Source organism: Amblyraja radiata, chromosome 18 (assembly GCF_010909765.2).
Source record: "Amblyraja radiata isolate CabotCenter1 chromosome 18, sAmbRad1.1.pri, whole genome shotgun sequence".
Taxonomy (NCBI): Eukaryota; Metazoa; Chordata; class Chondrichthyes; order Rajiformes; family Rajidae; genus Amblyraja; species Amblyraja radiata.
The window spans coordinates 31,574,673-31,590,410 of record NC_045973.1 but is presented as its reverse complement, the minus strand read 5'-3'; the positions used below and the strand labels follow the sequence as shown (position 1 = coordinate 31,590,410).

The 15,738-nt window shown below is 42.1% G+C and overlaps 1 protein-coding gene across 5 annotated transcripts in view; it reads left to right on the top strand.

The window, feature by feature from the left end:
• Window positions 1-727: 727 nt before the first annotated feature.
• twf2 (twinfilin actin binding protein 2) overlaps window positions 728-15,738 on the top strand; it is an 85,660-nt gene continuing 70,649 nt past the window's right edge. For 4 of the 5 annotated variants that reach the window (XM_033037058.1, XM_033037056.1, XM_033037057.1 and 1 more), the window contains exons 1-2: window positions 728-851; window positions 13,592-13,669. In XM_033037058.1, coding sequence (XP_032892949.1) covers window positions 827-851; window positions 13,592-13,669 — 103 coding nt within the window. In that variant the 5' untranslated portion in view covers window positions 728-826. Of the gene's footprint in view, window positions 852-13,422; window positions 13,670-15,738 lie in introns of those variants that run through there. The other variant, XM_033037059.1, reaches the window with a different exon arrangement.

Genomic DNA, 15,738 nt, shown 5'->3' with positions numbered 1-15,738 from the left:
GTTAAGGGGGGACTTGATAGAGGTCTTTAAAATGATGAGAGGGATAGACAGAGTTGATGTGGACAAGCTTTTCCCTTTGAGAATAGGGAAGATTCAAACGAGAGGACATGACTTCAGAATTAAGGGACAGAAGTTTAGGGGTAACATGAGGGGGAACTTCTTTACTCAGAGAGTGGTAGCGATGTGGAATGAGCTTCCATTAGAAGTGGTGGAGGCAGGTTCGTTGGTATCATTTAAAAATAAATTGGATAGGCATATGGATGAGAAGGGAATGGAGGGTAATGGTATGAATGCAGGCAGGTGGGACTAAGGGAAAAAAGTTGTTCGGCATGGACTTGTAGGGCCGAGATGGCCTGTTTCCGTGCTGTAATTGTTATATGGTAAAAAAAAAGATGATGGTTTAAACCAAAAATGGACACAAAATGATGGAGTAACTCAGTGGGACAGGCAGCATCTCTGGAGAGAATGGGTGACGTTTCTGGTCGAGACCCTTCTTCAGTCCTATCACTTATGACCAATGATCTTTGCTTATGACCTCTCCAAGGGGGGGGGGAGAATAGAGGGGATACACCCATCTGGCCGCTGGATGTCGCTGCATTGGCAACTGGCAGAGGTGGCAGTGGCGGTGTTTGGCCGCTGGATGTCGCTGCGTTAGCAACTGGCAGTGGCGGCGGTTGGCCGCGGGGAGGGGCTGCGGACGTGCGGTGTGCGCATGCTCCGCGCCGCCCCTCCGCCTCCCTCACGTCACCGGCGGGCGTCACCGTTACTGTTAGCGTCTCTCTCTCTCTCTCTCCCTGCAGCCAGCGTTTAAAGCAGCGGCTCTGCAATGTCGCACCAGACTGGAATACCCGGTAAGATGCGCCGGCGGTATCGGGAGGTCGAATGTTGCGATCAGTGTGACGGCGGTGACATTTGAGCCGCGGCCGTTGCCCTCGCACCGTCGCCCCCGGTCCGGTTGCTGGGGAAACCCGGCGTCTGACCCGGGGCAGCCGCCGCTGGAAGTCCCGCCCCCGCAGCGCCCATTGGTCAACCGCGCTCTGGCCCCGCGGGGCGCTCGGTGATTGGCCGGCAATGCCGTCCATCACGCCCAGAGCCGGCTAACCTGGCAGGTTGAATGGAGGATAAAACAACGGGCTTTAATATGACAAATAGAGTCATAAATGTCTTCCAACCTTTCTTTTGTCTTTGCACTATTATTGTTTATGTGTAGGGGCCTGAAAACTGTAACGTCCAGGTTCAGGAGCAGCTTCTTCTCAGCACCATCTCCAACTAAGCTCCAAATTACAAAGACTTAGGGACATTTCTTTTGTCTTTGCACTATTATTGTTTCTTTTTATAATATATACTGAACTTATTTTTGTTGCATATTATGGTATTTACTATGTTTGTATATCTGTTGTGCTGCTGTAAGTAAGACACTTGATTCCTGACTTGAAATGTTCCCATCTGAAGTGAATAAGGAGTTTATGGCAACAATAAAATAAGTTTGTTTGATTTGCTTGGTGAAAATTACTCCTGAAAGTGCTTACATTAATTGAGTTGTCCCTTTCTTGATGGAGAATAATCCTCTTTGCATCACCGTTCTCCAGAACACTTACTTCAACGTGAAAGCAAACGCTGTGACCAGCAGCTGACGCGTCGCATCAAGAATCTCTGGAAAGACTGCAATAATTTTCGGCCTCTCTCAGCACATCTCAAGGTCCACTTTCCTCTTGTGGAAAAGATAAACAGTTGATATATAAAAGACAAAGGATAATATTCTGGGCTTTTATTTTGGTCATCTGAAACCAAACAGAACACTGGATTCCAGAACAATGGTTCCCTCCCTTCTCCCCTTGGCATTCTGTTGAAGTACTAAAGTGGCTGGTGAGCCACATTTCGATGGGTGTCGAGTGTTTTATTGTCAAATGTCCCGAAATGGAACAGTGACATTCTTACTTGCAGCAGCACGACAGATATGCAAACATAGTACTCTGTAAACACCATGATATGCAACAAAAATAAATTCGGTATATTTAAAAAAAAACAATAATAGTGCAAAGACACAAGAAATACTCTTAGGTCTATATAATTTGGAGCCCAGTTGGAGGTTGTTTAATAGTCTGATGATGTAGAGAAGAAGCTGGACATTACAGTTTTCAGGCCCCTATACTTTCTTCCCGATGGCAAGAGTGAAATGAGAGTGTGGCCAGGGTGGTGTGGGTCTCTGATGATGCTGGCTGCCTTTTTGAGACAGCATCTCCTGTCGAGCCCATCGATGGTGGGGAGGAGATTTCTCTGATGCTTCTTAATCAGAAACCAGCAGCCTGGGCGATGAAAGGGCAGGCCCATAGGAAAGTGTGGAAACATTATTGTCAGCTGCTATTTAGAAAACAACATGGTAACCGGTTGGAGCACTAATAATGAATGATCCTTGGCACCACATGATAAAATGCAACTAATGATTGGGAACGATTGTAGAATTTAAAAAAAAAACAATCAGAAGCAAAACGGTAAATTAAGGATTCAAAAATTTATTGTATTTCTATAGTGCATTTCATAACCTCATTATACCTCAAAGTGCTTTACAGGCTGTAAGTACTTATGAACTGTACTCAATAGACAATAGGTGCAGGAGTAGGCCATTCGGCCCTTCAAACCAGCACCGCCATTCAATGTGATCATGGCTGATCATCCACAAGAGATTTCATCACCAGATAAAAGCTGTCCAGGGTCTGACCTCCCCAGAGGAGCATAGGTGAAGCTCAACAGACTTCGTACTGGAGTTGGGCGTTTAAATGCCAGCATGTGGAGGTGGGTGCTCCGCCAGAGCCCAGCCTTTGAATGTGGAGCAGAATAGACAGCCAACCATGTCATCTCTGGGTGCCTGCTCTACCACCCACCAAATGGAGCTCAGGGTCTGGCAGACATTGACGCAGAGACAACAACCTGGCTGCTCAACACCTGGCTTGAGATTCCTTTGGTTTATGTTTTATTCGCAAGAAGAAGAAGATGCACAATCAGTACCCCGTTCCTGCCTTCTCCCCATATCCCCTGACTCCGCTATCTTCAAGTCCTATCTAGCTCTCTCTTGAAAGTATCCAGCGAACCGGCTGCCACCGCCCTCTAAGGCAGAGCACTCCATAGACTCACCACTCTGTGTGAAAAAGTGTTTCCTCATCTCCGTTCTAAATGGCTTACCCCTTATTCTTAAACTGTGGCCCTTGATTTCTCTCTCCCCCCACCCCCTCTGGGCACGATTCCCCCCCCCCCACCCGGCTCTCTTCCCGTCCCACTCGACCTCTGCCTTCCTCCCCCTCCCAGCCTCCAATGCCCCCCCTGGGCTCTTCCCCCCACCCACCCCCTCTCCCTCTCCCCCACCTCTCTCTCCCCAGCCTATCTCTTCCCCCCCCGGCATCCATCTTTCCCCTGTCCCTCTCTCCCCCCCCCCCTACTCGCCCCCTCCTCTCCCCCTCCCTCGGTCGTTGAGGGGACGGGACCCAACGGGTCCCCCTTTTTCTATTTACTTAAATAGCAGTATGTGTTCTGATGGTGATACCTGTCAGTTAGACCTTGGATTTAGCTTGTTAATTTGAGTCTTTAATTTTTTTCAATGTCTTTTATAACATTTTGTTTGGAATTCGGAATTGTGGCAAATAACATAGCTGTTATTATGACAAAGTTCAAAACACTTGATGGAGGCATGAATTGAAAGAAATGCTGATATGGTTAGATGAAATGGTAGGAAGTGGCATAACACCTACATGGACTACTTGTGCTGAATAGCCTGTTCATTACAGTGTAATTCAATGTTATGATAGCAAGACGTGATATTGCCATCTCCAATTTCATCACATACTGTCATTGTAGAATATTAGGCAAGTGAGTTGAGCTTGTTTTATGAAATTGTAAGCAATTTCTTAAAATCGAAGGTCCCCGTAATCTGCACAGTTTAATATAAACATGTTATTATTTACAACCTCTCCTTGTATCCTCTGGAAACCAGAGATCGCTTTAATTTATCTCATTGCAGGTCTACACCTGAACATTATGCTTCTTCTCCTAATAACTTAAGGATAACTAAGATATAATCTTTCAGAGTTAATTCACTTGGCTAAATTTAACATAGATTCATTAACTGTAGATATGTTTTTTTTATATCTAAGAGTATGCTGTGCCATTTTGGGATTTAGTTTGTAAACTGTTTTACAGCAATACAAAGTTGTTTTATAGCTAAATGGTAATTTTAGTCTTGACCTCTGTTAAAGCTATTTAGTTTGGAATATATTCAAGATGGTGTATGTTCTATCAATATCTTTTCACCCACTCGTTAGATCACAGTGTGTCATTAGGGTCCTAGGTTGGTGAGGGAAGAGAAGAGAATGGAATTGGTGGTAGTGTTGATATAAATGTCACAGAGGATTGTTAGCAGTGGCTGGGAAGAATGCAACCTACAATCTATTTTTGGATGCAGATTGCTACCTGTAAGAACTGAAATAAAATAAAAATAAAGCTCCATTTTGCTCCAAAAAAAGTGTATACAGCATTTCACAACTAGATACCAAAAGATGAAAGCAGATAGGGGAGAGTGTGTTTAATTTAAAATGTACCGGTGTTTGGCAAGTCATGCTTTGCAATTGTGCCTTGAATACTTGGAATCCACATCTACCAGATCCTGTTTTCCATTAGGCATAAATATTATTTGGCACCTTCTTGTGAAACTTCCCAGAAGTTTCTTACTTTGAAAATGACTGACTCATCATGTGCCAATGGAACAAATGTGTTGATGGAACAAATGTGTTCCAACTCATTGCTAAGGTATGACTTTTTGATCAATAACAGCGTGAATGTAGTCTTGCCGTCTGTAGAATAATTATGCAAGAATTGAAATTAATCCCTTCACATCTACATCTGAGCTCACATGTACATCCCAGCTCATGTTACCTATTTATTTGCATTCTAATTTCATCATGAAGAGCATGACTGATTGCAGAACTGGAAGAAGACATCCGGTGGATGCCACCTGGCAGCATTTAGTGATAAATGATCATGAGTTAGCATTGTCTTACCTTGCCCACAAGATAACTAGGCTTTGGTTAAAATAATACATAATTCAGAAAATTCACATTACTCTCAAAACAGTGTTAGACATCAGTCACCATGATGGGCACCATTCATCATTATTGTTTGGCTCTCTGTTGAGAGGAACTTTCAGACTAAGATTGAGCCACCTGTTGTACTTAGTAATTAATACTATTTGCTCTGTACCTGAATAATGCATTGGTGTTGTATTTTGTCGGGCTGTCAACATGCTCTCATTCTATTAATTATGATTAGTTTGTACATGCTTTATCATACCTGTTATTGAAAGGAATATTTCAACTTTGAGGGGAAAAGAGGATTTTTCCCACACAATTGTGATGCATAGAGGGTTAAGAAACAGTAATGTGGCAAATTACTTTGAAGAGTTAAATTTGATTTTAAGTACACTGTAGTAAAATAGGTTGGACTATTGTGTCAACAACACGTCGATCTTTCAAAATGGTTGACGGATTTCCCTATGACACACAGTAAGGTAATGCTGGATATAGTCAGCAAAGAGGCAGCACCCGTCATGAGAGAAACAGATAATATTTTAGAATTGATGAAAGACCACGGACTTGAAATGTTGACTGATTTCTCTCTACAGTTGCTGTCAGTGTTTCTATGAACATTCAAAATGTTCTGTTTATTTTTCAGATATTTAGCAGCGACAGTGTTTTGTATTAATGTGTCATATTATCTCGGTCCATTTTATTGAGGTCACATCCAATTGGAGTTCCCTGACTTCACAATCAATAGGGATAGGAAAAAAATGCTAAATAAATGCAAAAAATGCAAGATACATCTGGCAGGTCAGGTGGCATTTAGGGAAAGAAGAACAGAGCTGATGTTTCAGATCAAATATCCTTCATCAGAAAAGTGAGCTGAGAACTTAGGATGGCGCAGCAGAAGAGTTGCTGTCTTACAGCACCAGAGACCTAGGTACAATCCTGACTACGGGTGCTAGACTAACTACGGGTACAGAATTTGTACGTTCTCCCTGTGACCGCGTGGGTTTTCTCCGGGTGCTCCGGTTTCCTCCCACATTCCAGACGTACAGGTTTGTAGGTTAATTGGTTTTCCCTGTCAGCCATGATCATATTGAATGGCGGTGCTGGCTTGAAGGGCCGAATGGCTTACTCGTGCACCTATTTTCTTTGTCTATGTCCATGACCGCGTGGGTTATCTCCGGGTGCTCTGGTTTCCTCCCACATTCCAAAGATATACAGGTTTGTAGGTTAATTGGCTTTGGTAAGTTATAAAAATTGTCCCTAGCGTGTAGGATTGTGTTAGTGTACGAAGTGATCACTGGTTGACACGGACTCAATGGGCCAAAGGGCTTGTTTCCATGCTGTAGCTCTAAAGTCTAAAGCTAATCAGAATTTATGCTTTGGAGTTAGAACCTTATACTGAAGAGAAACGCTACTTTTTGCAAGCTAGCTCTGTTAAAACCTTTGATGCAAACACCCATGGTGATTCTCAGTTTGAGGTCCAGACTAATGTTCACATGTGACGTTTTACTGTATGGTCACTTTTTTGAAACAATATTAACAGTATTAAATATATGTTTGTGTTAGTTATGGGACATCAGGGAGGTGGTACACCCTTGGTTGGTAGGCTGGGCTAGTTCTGGTCCATAGATAAGTAGAGGGAAAATTCAGCGGGACAGGCAGCATCTCTGGAGAGAAGGAATGGATGACGTTTCGGGTCGAGTCCCTTCTTTAGAGTCTGCCTTCGATTTAAACCAGCATCTGCACAGTTCTTTCCTACACACAAGTAGATGGATGTTAGGTTCAAAACCTGGTGTGCTTTAGTTCAAATCTTTTTCAAATACATTATACTATTAAACTTCACGAGAGCTATTTACAACAGTTTTATCATCTTTGCAACCGAGTGAAATGGATAATTGTTATGGTCTTTTTATTATTGGATTAAAGGAATATTTTTTATCTGAAACTAGAATTTGATTTGCTGAGCAGTGAAGTGTTGTAAGGAGGTTTATATGTACTTTTAGAATGAACACAAACCTTCTTTATTTTGATTTTTGCTGCCAAACAGCATGATTTTGTACCCTATCAAACAGTATGATTTTGTACCTGGAACGAATACAGGAAGGAGAACCAGCACTATGCACTAATTGCTATCTGTTTAATAATTAACTTGTTCAAGCAATACTTTCATGTGTGTTCACAAAATGTAAATCAATATTGGTGCCTGAATGACAAGTCACATAAAGTCTTGTGTTTTCCTGAAACTGTTCTTCGATTCAAACTGTATTAGCCTGGTAATATGGCACAAATTCTAATTGTAGATTCTTGATTAAATATCAGGATTTCTCAAAGGGACTCTGAAGTAAAATTTGCTTAGCTTGAGCTAATAACTGTTCAAATGTTCAACTGTTGGAATTGTTTCGGCAGATATTTCTAAATTTTATTTTGTCCATTTGTAATACAGTAAACCCTTGTTTTAACGGACCTCTTAATAACGGATTTTGGTTATAGCGGATGGAACTACCAATGGCTGCCACGCCACCCCTGGCTCGCAGTGCCTCTCCAGCCACTTACAGCTCCGGCGAGTTGCCAACCTCCTTCACAAGGTGCACCAGTGAGTCCTTCTTCACCAGCTGTCACATGATGCAGTTGACGCTGTTGTTGCAGCGCGCATTGTAGCCGCTGGCCGGCAGTGCTTACTTCAGGCCACTGCCACCGACAGGATGCGCTCAATCTCCATGGGACTCCTCCCCTCTCACCAGCTGCCACTTCTTCCTGGTGGCCAACACTTTGTGCACTTGGCCTCTTGACCCTTCGCACCACCGCCCTCCATCACCACCACCTCCTCGCCAACATACAACACTTGGAAGATGACGTCGACTGTGGGGGAGGAGGAGGAGATGGCAGTGGAGAGAGCAGGGGAGCGGACAAAGCAATGGGAGAAGGAGGAAGAGGCAATGGTAGAGGGAGGAGCAGACAAAGAAGCAGCCAACAGAAAGAAGCAGCAGCTGGTGAGAGGGGAGTGAGCACCACAATGATGGAGTGCACCCTGTCAGTGGCAGCGGCCTGAAGAATGGGCTCCAGCCAGAAGCTACAACGTGAGCCGTAACAACAGCCAATTCAACCAGACCATGCGGCAGCTCTTGAAGAAGGGCTCGCTGATGCAGCGTCTAGGTTTAAGGCGAGATGACACAAAATGCTGGAGTAACTCAGCAGACTGAATCAATCTGAAGACGTGTCCTGACCCGAAATGTCGCCTATCCAGAGAAGCTGCTTGATCTGCCGAGTTACTCCAGCACATTGTGTCCTTTTGGGTATTAACTAGCATCTGCATTTCTTTATTTATTTTACGTACAATGATAATCACTCGCTCAGTTATAGCGGACAATCGGCATGTCCCCTTCCCCATGATCCATTATAACAAGGTTTCGCTGGACTTGTCAATTTTACATTGTCATACAGCAAGATTTAAAAAGACTTGAGGGCCAAACGCAGGCAAATTAGACCAGTCCAGGTAGACAACTTGGATGGCATGGATGAGTTGGGATGAAGTTCTGTTTCCATGCTCTATGACTGCATGACCTTTCATCCTAAACTCTCTAACTACAGGAGGTAGTTTCTGGCTGATTATCATCAAAATGTACACCTTTGATCACATTACAATGGTGCAGCAAGTAGAGCTAGTAGATCCAATGACCTGTGTTCAGTCCTGACTTCTGGGGTTGTCTGTGTATAGTTTGCACATTATCCCTGCGACTGTACAGTTTTTTTCTGAGGTCTCCTGTTTCCATCCACGTCCCAAGTGACATGCAAGTTGGTATGTTAATTATCCAATATAAATTAACCACTGCATGTAGGTGAATGGTAGAATGTTGGAAGGTGGTTGTTTCTAAGAATATAGCTAGAATAAAATAGTATTTGTGTAAATGGGTGCTTGATGCCTGGCTTAGACTAGGTTACCCAAAAGGTCTGTTTCCACGCTAAAAGACTATGTGACTATAATATGACTTAGCTTCTAAAGTTCCAATGAATACCCTAATTTGTGTAATCGTTTCTCATAATTTAACACTTGGAGTTCAGATATTTTTCTAGAATACCTTCTGAAAGACCAATGTATCCTGTCCAAGATGTGATATTCAAAACTGATCGCAGTACTCTAGGGACAGTCTAATCACAGCTTTACATTGTGGCAGTATGATGGGGTGGTGTGGGGTGTGGTATGGGGAGGGTGGGGTGGTTTGGAGGGGTGGGGGGAAGGGAGGAGGAATGGGGAGGGGTAAAGGGGGTGTGTGGGGGGGGAAGGGTTGAAATGGGGTGTGAGTGGTAGGAGTCTGTGTGGGGGGGGGAGGGAAACCACTCAGCGGCCACCGGCCGTAGCACCACACAGCACCTCCCGGCTCCACACAGCGGCTTCCCCGACTCCACACAGCGGCTATCCTGACTCCACTCTTGCGGACTCAATCAGCACGGCTTGTGGACGGAAGGGGTGTTACCTTCGTGGTGACTGACAGGCGAGAAGACCAATCTGCTGATCCCACGATTTTTTAAACGTTCATAACTGTTGGAATATTCCACCGATCGGAACAAAGCTTATGCTCTTGGAGCAGAGGAGAGCGGTGAGTAAGGTGGTGAAAACATCCTAGCGATATAGGGTGCCGTTTTTGCACAATTTAAAAAACAAAAAGCAAACCGGAAGAGGACAAGAGAGTTTTAGTGATAGTATAGATGTCATTGATTGCAGTTTTCAAGGTCCTGTATTGCATTTGACCTTTTTATCTTATGTAATTGATGAAAAAAAAGTGCTGACTTAAACACCCTTTGCAAATCTCTTCTCCTTTATTTTGGCAATTCTTCTCTATCACCTTTCTGATTATCTCTTCCAGTCATCAAGATGCATGTTTTTTGATTTTTTTTTAAAGCTTTATTTTGTCGCTTTAGTTATCCATGGTATTATCTTTTGGTAGGTGGAGCTTTGGCCCCTTCAAAATACATACAGATTCTGTAATTCAGATTAAAATGGAAAATATCTAAAATTCCTGATTAACATATTTTAACCAGATACTAGGTAGCTAGTATGGTGATCAAAGTCTTTTGATAAGCACGGACACTCATCTGGTTCAGGTGAAGTTATCCCTAAATAGATTCCAGACATGGATAGGAAAAGTTTATTGATATATTGGGCAAATGGGACCAACTTATTTGAGGTATCTTGGTCGGTGTAGATGAGTTGGGCCGAAGAGCTTGTTTCCATGCTCTATGACTTTATAATTAGGTTAGAGTGAAGGAAATCTTTTCTTATGTGCCATCTCTCAAGCTACACCTGAATCTAACCTAACCATGCCTATCACGTCACGCAGAGGAGAGAGATAAACTTTGAAGCATTTTTCGTACATGTTGCCGGAAACTCCTCATTCTACCTCTTTCCAACCTTGTATATAATTCTCTCCTACGTCATTTGTTTATCCACAACGTACCACAATTTTTCTCCCTGTTATTCCATACACCCGGATTTTATAACACTACTAGACTAAGTGGGACCTGTTGAGTCCTAGCATCACACGGGAGGGCTGGTCACCCAATGCAATATTCCACCTCTCCACCAATTCCAATATTGGTGGCCAGTGGGGGGGGGGGGGGGGGGTGGGGTGGGGTGGGGGGGGGAGGGGGGGGGCATTCTGGAGCGCTAGTATGAGTGTTGTAGGCTGAAGGGACCGGTTTCCAGAGGGCTAGTATGGACATTGTGGGCCGAATGGATTATTGAGCTGGCAGCTCAGTCACTCAAGCCTGTGGTGCTGGCAGCTCACTCACTCACGGCTGGTGGGCTGGCAGTTGACTCACGGCTATTCCTTGAAATTCCATTTCAAGCAGGTTGCAAGACCACTAAAGGCAGCGAGTTGTGACCTCTCCTCCATCTTGCAGAGACTGAGCCACGCCCACACTTCTGGGTTTTATAGTCCCTCCCCCTCCCACCAGAAGGGGAGTGGCCTTCATGGCATGATTGACAGGAGAGAGAATCTCAACATTTTTTAAACACTAATAACTCTTTTATTTTTCAATGATGGGAAAAATCCTGTGCACCTGATGAGCGGCGAGGGACTCTGAGTAAGATGACCAAAAATCACAGCCGTACGTGGTAGCGTTTTGTCTAAAATCAATATAAGTGGTCAAGATTAGACTTAATTATATCGAAGGCAAGGCAACTTTAATTAGGCAAGGCAACTTTAATTAGGCAACACAGCTTTAGCATTTCCAAATCAAAGGCAACACAGCTTTAGCATTTCCAAACTATATTTTCAAACCACATTAAGGGCACTGACATGTCAGTAAAACCACTTACAGTTTAGTGGACATGTGTTCAGTGTAATATAGATTGCTCCTGTTGCATCTGTTGGGTTCTCATCTGAATTTTCTGTTTAACTAAGGAGGAAATAATTTGCAATTAGAAAGCACCTTAATATTCTCAGAATATACCAAAACATAAAACACTTTTGCAATGTTGTAATTGTTTTAACATGATTGGATTTCTGGTCTTGGTGCAATTTTTATAATGTATCATATTTCATAAATAGTTTAAGTTAATGATTGTATTTTCTTGTCTTTTTTGGTATGGTATAATTGTGCAAGAAAAAATACCCAAAACCGGATGCATCTAAATCAATTGTATTATCTGACAGTGTATAATTCCATAATATAGTTACTTGGCTATAGCTTCACACTGAACCTGTTATTTTGAATTTGCCGTTCATGTAAGTAGAGCTACATTTTATATATGATTTTCCTAATTTATAAAGAGTACAACTTAACAAAATGTTCTGTAGAATTTAGAACTTGGTTATCAGATTGACTCATTATTTGGCAACTTCTCTGAGCTCTTTTCCTGTTGCGCATTTTTTCCCACTCTCCTTCAGAGTGAAATGATAATTAAACAGGCACAGCTCACATTTGAAACTAGGCGTGGTAAAGTTTGATTTGTAGATTGCTAGAGCTCAAAGAACAATGTTTAATCAGGTCACAGTAATAGCATTTGCTGAACAGGCACTGTAATTACTGGCATTTGTTGGCAGGGTAAACAAGTATTAATTCTGGACACCCAATTTTGTTGTTAAAGGTGCACATTACCCAATAGTAGCAGCAGGATAAGAACGTGGTGTGTACCCAGTGTTGTGTGGGTCTTTGATACTAGCTGTCTTGTTGAAGTACTTTTGCCCTGTCCGCCAGGGCCTGCAGGAGCTCCTGATTGGGAGCTATTTTAATTCCCTTTCCTGTTGCCATAGCAACCTTTCCATCCTCAGTCTCCACCGTCGTCAGAGGAGCTGCCGGCCCAGACCATCACACAAACCAACCTCCCTTCCATTGACTCCATCTACACTTCACGCTGCCTCAGCAAGACCGCCAGCATTATCAAGGATGAGTATCACCCCGGTCACCCCCATCCTCTTTCCTCTCCCATCAGGCAAGAGGTACGGAAATGTGAAAATGCACAGCTCCAGATTCAGTGACAGTTTCTTCCCAGCTGTTATTGGGAAACTGAACCATCCTACCAACAACTAGAGAGCAGCCCTGAGCTACTATCAACCTCATTGGAGACCCTCGGACTACCTTTGATCGGACTTTACTGGACATTATCTTGCACTGAACATTATTTACATTATTCCCTTTATCGTGTAACTGGAAGGCTCGATTGTAATCATGTATTGTCTTTCCGCTGACTGGTTGGTATGCAACAAAAGCTTTTCACTGTACCTCGACAATAAACTAAACTCAACTCAAATGATTTAAGGTTATGAAAATCAGTGTGGGTAGAGAATGAGTATTTGGGGAGAAACAGATTCTGGACCAAGCTGCAGAATGGAACTTGCTGTGTAATAGCATTGCTATTATCCAGTGGCACTTTAAACATTTCATCTTCTAATAAACAGATCTAAGCTGCCTGTATTCTGTTCTGCACAAAGTCGCAACCATCTGTCAGGTCTATGCTTGTAGTTCATGGTCTCGTCTCGCTATCTGTAACTGTCTCCAGCCATCCAGTCCAAAAGGCACGTTTACACATTACCGTACTTCCAAAATCAAGTTTTCAGTCTCATTTACTAATCTTCTTTTGCTTAACGTTTTATTTCAAACATCCTTCTGTGAAGTAAACAGTTTCGCACGGTGAAGGTGTGCTATAAATGTACATTAATGCAATTGTGTATGTTTTTGCCATTCATTTAATAAAGGAAAAATATAAGCCTATATATATATATATATATATATATATGAAAATTGATCACTGGAGCTCTTCCTACAAGCATTGGCCTTGACATCCCCAGCTAAATTTGGGGATTATGTTCACTCACGATGGTGTCAGGTTTTCTTGGTCACATGCAGATACAGTATTTAATACGGGACTCGTACAGAACATTAGTGCTTTACTGAGTGCTTCATAGTTTCCACAGTACAGACTGAAACTGTAGTCTACATAACATTTAAGTTGGTTGTCAAGTTTTGTTAGGAAGAGAAATTTACAGGTTCTTTAATCAACATGTTTTTGGTTCTCTTAGCTACCAGGGAACTAAAGGATTTCTTTGCAAAGGCCCGCAATGGATCTATTCGTGTTGTGAAGGTCATAATCAGAGATGGTGAGTTTTGCTTTAAAATTTAATATACCTAAACAAAACATTCAACTGTATTTAAAAATGTGAATGTGTGTATAACATTGTAGAAAACATGCACATTGTATATAGATTAGGATGTTGTATACCAAGTATAGTAAGCAAATTAAGAATGTGGTGTTAAAAAAGAAGTTGCTGTCTGCTTTATGTATTCCTAACTTTTAAGTGCATCTTTTTAAGGAGTTAATTTTCATGAGACTTCCCCTCTAAATTATTGAATTCCTGAAGCCTCTAGTTACTTTGTGACACCAGCTCAGTCCGTTTTTCATCTCCACTGAAATAGTTGCATAATCATTCATACCCAATTAAATCCTGTTTCAATATTGTTCTTTAACAGAGGAGGCAACCACTCATATCAAGCAGCAATTCTTCAAGTTAAAGTACTTTCAACTGAATTGATTGACGTTTTTCAGAAGTGATTAAAAGGATTGACGCTGCCAGGGTAGTAGATGTTGTCTTCATGCAATTCAGCAAGGCCTTTGACAGAATGTCCCACATGGTAGGCTTGTCTATAAGATTAAATCACATAGGATTTAGGATGAGCTAGCCAATTGGATACAAAATTGGTTTAGTGGAAGATGTCAGCGGATTGTAGTGGAGATTTGTTTTAAAGATTGGAGATCTGTGTACAGTGGTGTGCTGCAAGAATCAGTGCTGGGTACACTAGTTTGTCATCTACAATAACGATTTGGATCACAGTGTTGATCACATTGTTAGTAAGTTTGCTTTTAATACCAAAATATGTGGTATAATGGAGAAAGAAGAGGGTTTTCTAAGACTACATTAGGATCTAAATTAACTGGGGAATTGGGTCAAAGGATGTCGGGTGGAATTTAACTCTGACAAATGCAAGGTTTTTCGCTATGATAAGCTCAGCCATGGCAGAATTTACATAGTAAATGGTACGGTCTTGAAGAGTATGTTGAACCAATAAATCTTATGGGTACAGGTACTTGGTTCCCAGAGTGGAGACACACAGGTAGACAGGTGGTGAAGGCACTTAGCATGCTTTACCTTCATTGGTCAAGGCATTGAGTACAGGAGTTTGGATGTCATGTTACAATTGTACAAGTCATTGGTGTGATCGCACTTAAGAGTATATATATATGGAACCAGAGGGTTTGAGTTATAGGGAGGACCTGAAGAGGCTGGATATTTTCCCCCTGGAGTATAAAAGACTGATAGATGCCCTCATAGAGGTATGTAAAATCATGAGGGACATGATGTGAATGGTCATTTTTTCCTCAGAGTAAAGAAATATAAAACTGGAAGGCATAGACTTAAGATGAATGGGGAAAGAATTAAAAGATATCTGAGGGGTATCGTTTTCCCCATCAGGATGGTGGATATATGGAATGAGCTGCCAGAGGAAGCTGTAGAGGTGGATACAATTATAATGTGTTAAAGGACAGGTACATGGATAGGAAAAGTTTTGAGGCACATGGGCCAAATGCAGACAATGGGATTAGCTTGGTTAGGCAGCTTGGTCGGCATTGACATGTTTGACCAAAGGACCTGTTTCAGTGCTGTGTAACTCTGACTATGAATCTGTGTTTTTAAACCACATGAAAAATGTTTAAGCAGCATCATTAAATTACAGCTCACAAGAAAAGTGAAAGATTGAAACGCTTACATCCTTTTCGAACATCCAAAAATACTTAATGGACTGTGAAGTAATTTTGAAATGCAGACACTGAAATGCTTTTGGAAATTCCTCTGTCCTGTAATATGCAGTATTATAATGAATGACAAAATAATCTTTATTTTTGCAGAAATTTTGAAGTATAAAGATAGGCCATGTCACTGAGGATGATTCATGCTCTTCTCCAAAATAGTCTTGTGGGATCTTTATTCCATCTGAGATAAGGTATCTCAGTTTAATATATAAAGAAATAAAGTGCTGGAGGAACACAGCTGGTCAACTAACAACTGTGGAGGCAATGGACCATCAACATTTTGGGCCAGGTTCTTTCTTCAGAGTAGAGGAGAGAAAGCTGGTAAAGGGAAGTGGGGATGAGACAAAGTCTGGCAGATAG